General features: G+C 37.0%; 1 protein-coding gene across 1 annotated transcript; it reads right to left on the reverse strand.

The window, feature by feature from the left end:
- Nucleotides 1-4,060: 4,060 nt before the first annotated feature.
- Nucleotides 4,061-4,993, reverse strand: LOC308351134 (olfactory receptor 5M9; the record flags this gene model as incomplete). The annotated part of the gene is made up of 1 exon (XM_080816608.1): nt 4,061-4,993. The coding sequence occupies one exon, from the start codon at nt 4,991-4,993 to the stop codon at nt 4,061-4,063; it is 933 nt and encodes a 310-aa protein (XP_080672734.1).
- Between the last annotated feature and the right edge of the window lie 1,097 nt (nt 4,994-6,090).

A 6,090-nucleotide genomic window follows, 5' to 3' on the forward strand; every position in this document is an offset into this window, starting at 1 on the left:
TTTAATTTTTTTTAATTTTAAAAATTTTTATAATTTTTTTAAAAATTTAAAAATTTAAAAAAATTAATGTGCCACCAAGGCAAAAATTCTAATAGCATAAGCTACTAGCCACAAATGCTTCCAGAAGTTTTTCAAGGGAAGCATTGTATCAGACCCCAAGGAGAAAGGGGAATATGTGGGATAAGGCAGTACTAGTGTAGAAAACAGGTATTGAAAGCCTAATATAAATAAATAAGTAAATAAATAGATAGATAAATAACAAATTCTCAGTCCCGATTCTTTTGAGTGAAGCCCATCAGCCTTCAATACAAATACAGTATAAAAACCTGTAGTACAAATACCCCTTCTGTTTTGTTATTCTGCCAGTATATTATGACACCTGATTTGGCTCAGGCACAGGGTTTAGGTTTTTCAGTCTGGCAAGCTCAATTCCCAGGATAGGGTTTGATGAATTTATCTTCCACAATGTGTCCCTCTTAGGGTCTGATTCAACCCCTGTTACTACTCTGAATGGTAGTACAGGAGTGGAATGAATGAATGGCGACAAAAGGAGACAAAAGGAACACAGTGTAGATGGCATTCCTGTTTACAAAGTTACTGTCCCCTCTGAGACTCTCCTTCCTCACATACTTGGAATGGGACATTGTCATTGCACTAGGAGCCCTACCCCTAAAAGCACAGTACATTGAGGTGATTACATGACTGAGAATAAGCCAATCAGATGTCTTTCGAAGGAATTTGTCATTGTAATCCTGTAATTCCAGTGAGTCTCAGCTGATCACTTAATCTTAAATTAAGTGAATTCTGGAGCTGAGGTTTCCATTTGAGACTTCTCTGTGCACTACAAAACAGAAAGCTGATCTGTAGAGAGAGAAAAATAAGAAATCCAAACAAGAAAAACCTTTGGTCTTCAATTTTAATGCCCAACTACTGGTTTCTTATAAAGCCTAGTTTTGTTCCCTGCCCTTGAGTTTCATAAAATACCACTATAATTTTACTTAAAAAAAGAAACTAAACAAAAACACACTTGATTCTTGCTTATTTTTATTAAGATACTTTGAATGGTTTCTGTGGTTTTAAAGTGAAACAACCTTTTTTTTTTAATGTGTTAATTTCTAACCTTGGGAGTTTTATTTTTTATTATTTTTTTAATAAGTGTTAATTTCTAACCTTGGGAGTTTCCTCAGTGAAATTTGAAACTGGCTTCTTCATATAAGGACAAAGATAGACTAAAGGAAGAGGTAGAGCACTCCAGATTGATAGGTGTCATCTCATAAGCAAGGAAACTTACATGTGAGGCTGGTCTTAGGTGGCCACAAGACAAGTAAATCTCCAGAGGTACCTACAAGAATCTAAAAAGTGTATACGGAAGCCTTCACAGGGTTCAGTCACATATATGTGCAGATGGTCTTCAACAACACTTTGCTCTCCAAGGCTTTATCCTTGAAAATGGCTCCTACTGTGGGAGAACATTCCAAAGACAGGGGAAGGAGTAAGGAGCTCCCAGTTGCCCTGGTCCAGCTTGAGGGTCAACTGGCAGTCGTGTCCTCTCAATGACCTCCTCCAACAATAAGACAAGCAGAAGGTGGATTCTAAATAAATCAGTCTGCTGAACTATAAGGCTAAGCTCTTATGACCTATGTACTATGGTAGGTGTTAGAATGGATCTAATGATACAGGCAGGCAATAAGTTTTTTCGTTCAATAATGAAATGACAAACAATTAACTGTGAATAAAATGAAGAAAAAACAAACAAAATGAAGTTCATTATCAAATGAAGCCATACTAGTGGTTCTTTCCTACCATGAGCTGATTCTCCTTTTTTTTTCATAATTTTTTTTTAAAGATTTCATTTATTTATTTGACAGAGAGAGATCACAAATCTGCAGAGAGGTAGGCAGAGAGAGGAGGAAGCAGGCTCCCTGCTGAGCAGAGAGCCTGATGCGGGCCTCTATCCCAGGACCCTGAGACCATGACCTGAACTGAAGGTAGAGGCTTAACCCACTGAGCTACCCAGGCGCCCTGATTCTCCTTTTTATTCTCTCTGTCATTCCTGTTTTCATCTCAAGTGACTCGTGATTCAAACCCAGGCATGACCAGAAATCAAAATCTGTCTACGTTCAAGTCATAGCATCTGAGTTAAATAGAAGGTAGTTCTTGGAATCTTAAGGTCTCGAGTTCAAACCTAAGTTTTACCACTTCCAGCTAAATGACATTGGCTAATATTTTTGGCTCCTCAAATCCACCTCTGAGTGGTGAGAAAAAGATGAAAAGATGTTTGAACATTTTTAAGTACTGAGTGCATGGTGCTTATGAAGCTCAGAAACTCAAAGCTGGTTCTATCCTAAGACTATAGTTCATTGAACAATGTGGGAAGTATATTGGATAGCTGAGTTCTCCCCAATGCTGTTTGAATGTTATATGACTAAAATTAACTGATGGTATAACAAGAGAAACTTTCACAACAGACCTACTGGACTTTGTCTCACTCAAGCCATGTAATGGTTTGCAATGTCTTGGATATTGCAGAAATTATTGGACTCTGAAAAAATTAAGACAATGGATATATACAAACCCCAAAGGAATTAGGACCTGACAGCAGCCCCAAGATGTTGCTGTATGCATTATACTATATAATATATGCACAGTGACTAAATATCTATAACTGTAGATATAAGTATACATAGATATAGATGATATAGATATATGACAGGCAAATGTGTGTATGTGGGATTGTGGTCATCAGTTGTGTTTTCTGACTTTTAGATTATTATTATGCCTTATGGTTTTTCCTCATTAGCATATCACACTTGGAAACATATCACACTTCCTCATTAACATAACACACTTATTATTTGCTTACGTATTTTTCTTAAACTAATTCATAATTTTCTCTAAATAAATCTGAAAACCGAACTTTAGATGACAACCACTACAAATGATAAAGAGGCTCATAAATAAATAGAAAGTAACAAGAATAAATAGATAAAGTTCCTGATCTTAAAAGGGTGAACGCTTATGACAAAGGAGTTTCCTGTCCTCAACATAATTTAAAAAATGAATCTATGAATTTTCTGATATATAGAATCTGACCTCTGCCAGACTTTGTCCTATCAAACCTCTGGTTGATATGATTTGAAGTTATTGCTGGATCCTAGTTTCTTCTCACTAACATTATATTCTCACTAACATTATATTCTTCAGTTCTGTATTTAGCAGCTTATATCAAGAGTTATACCAGAATCAAGGGACGCCTGGCTGCTCATTCAGTGTCTGCCTTCAGCTCAGGTGATGATCTCAGGATCCTGGGATCAAGCCCTACATCAGGTTTTCTGTTCAGTGGGGAGCCTACTTCTACCTCTCCCTCTCTCTGCTGCTACCCGGCTTCTCTCCCTTTCCCTTTGTCAAATAAATAAAATCTTTAAAAAAAAAAAAAAAAAAGAGTTTTACCAGAATCCAAACTAAAAAGTAGAGTTAGAATAATCAGCTTACTGAACCAGGAACATTGTTAACTATCAAACAACACGTACTGAGGATAGAACTTATGATGATCCTGAGACACAGGTTGAAGATTCTGAATACAATTCCATTTTCAGAAGTCCATGTGTGAATGAATGTTATAGAACACTTTTTGGTTAATCAGGAACCATTAACATACCTAAGGTCATGAAAAGTACATGAATTATTACTCTTTTTCTAGGTAGAGGAGCATGTGTATAGGGAAATACCCTAGGAAATCATGTTCAACTCTAGCAAAGGTATCTGTAATTAACATTTATTTATATAGAGTCATTTATGAATTCCTCCAATGACTACACTTAACACAATTTCATGTACACTCTGAATGACACTAATATGTCAGTTTTGATGATATGGTTGTATACATAGAATAAAGCAGTCTTAGCAGTTGGAGTCCCTTCTGGAGTAAGGCATCATGTGTTAAATTGGATCTTTTATTGTATGTAAGAGTTGCCTTTAGAAAATCCTTGTTGCGTTAAGACTTTTATGCCTGGACATTCATAATAGGTAGCAACATACCACAAAAATATTTAATGAAGGTTCATTGACCCTTGTTTGCCTTGGCAATTGCTTTGTTGACTGCCTCTTTCACATCCTTGTTCCTCAGACTGTAGATCATGGGATTCAGCATGGGGATCACTGTGGTATAAAACACAGCCACCATTTTCCCCTGCTCCACAGACTCCTCAGTGGGACGTCTGAGATACATGAATATGAGAGTCCCATAAAACATAGTAACAGCTGTCAAGTGGGACCCACATGTGGAAAATGCCTTCCTCCTGCCATCAGCAGAGCGCATGCGTAGCACGGCGACTACAATGAGGGTGTAGGAGATGAGGACCACAGAGAGAGAATATGTGAAGTTAATTCCAGCAATAACAATCATGGTGTATTCTTTGATGTGGACTCCCCCACAGGCAATCTTGATGAGAGGAGGGTCTGCACAATAGAAGTGGTTGATTTCAAAGTTTCCACAGAAGTATAAGCCATATGTCCATAGTGTACATATTAAACTAACAGAGAACCCATAGACATAAGGCACAGAGATAAGCCGAACACAGACAGTCCTGGACATTTTACTTCCATAAAGCAAAGGGTTGCAGATGGCCATGTAGCGATCGAAAGCCATCACTGCCAAGATATAGACTTCCACGTGCACAAGGGCAATGAAAAAATAGCACTGCACCAAACACCCCACATAGGAAATTGTTTTTGTCTCTGATAATAAGTTTTCCAGCATTTTAGGGGTGACATTGGAAGAGAACCACACATCCACAAAAGACAAATGACTCAAGAAAAAGTACATAGGGCTCTGAAGCTGAGGACTGATGCTGATCAAAATGATCATGCCAATGTTCCCTAACAGAGTGATCATGTAAACGACAAGGAATACCACAAAAAACAGAACTTGAAACTCCTGACGGCTGGTCAAGCCCAGAAGAATAAATTCTGTCACGTCTGTGAAATTTGGCATTGCCTTAACATAGAGCCAGTCTGTAGTACCTACAGAGAAATAAAAAACAGGAATGAATCTGTTTTATTCTTGAAATTTTTGAGCCACATTTACCCTTATTCTAATCGAAAAATTTAAAATCAATGCAATTATGCACCTTGTCCAAGTTTAGAATAGGTAGGCTTCTTTGTTTCCCTTAATAGGTCTTATAGGTAGGTACATACCATGAATATTTATTAGTTCTTTATCAGTAAAATAGATAACTACATACATTGCTATCATATATTGCTAAAATTGGACATTCACATTTGCTTAATTATTACACTAATGTTAAAATCTCAAGGCACAAACATGATCCAAGTCAGACGAAAAATTGTCAGGGAATGGCTAAATCCTTTCCAACTTATGGACTTACACATTCATGTTACAGTCTAGTTATTGACATATTTTCCCTACCATATGTTATCACATACCATCAACATATGAAATTGCTACATCATATTTTATTTTATTTGACTAAACATTATGCTTGTTTGATTGCTACATGCACTACTAAAATTATGTCAACGGTAAATATCATGAAGTAAAGTTTAGGTGACGTGTTATTTCAGATTCTACTGATTTTCAGATGCAATCAATGCTACACCTCCTTATTTATATTCACACTTAATATCCTCTCAAGGAAAAGGTTCCCAAACAATATTTTCCCCATTTACTACACTTTTCCATCTTACTTCTCTCAAGAAGTAAAAACTTGCCATAAGTTCTTAGGGACATCTGTAGGATTAACACCATCTTGGAAATTTGAGCTCCCCATAATATTAGTGTTTGAAGGGTCTATTACTCTTGAAAATGGGCCTTGGTTTATAATTGCTTACCTTAATTGATTTACAAATATCAAAGCCAATATTATGGCAGATATATTTGTTATAGCTAGCAGTTCTTTTGTTTTGTGTTTTTAAGAGAGGGAGAGAGGGGTGGAGAAGAGACAGAGAGAGAGAATCCCAAACAGGCTCTACGCCTAGCACAGAGTCTGACACAGGGCTCAATTCCACAACTCTGGGATCATGACCTGAGCTGAAATCAAGCCTCAGATGCTTAACCAACTGAGCCACCCA

This window comes from Martes martes (genome assembly GCF_963455335.1).
Source record: "Martes martes genome assembly, chromosome: 10".
NCBI lineage: Eukaryota > Metazoa > Chordata > Mammalia > Carnivora > Mustelidae > Martes > Martes martes.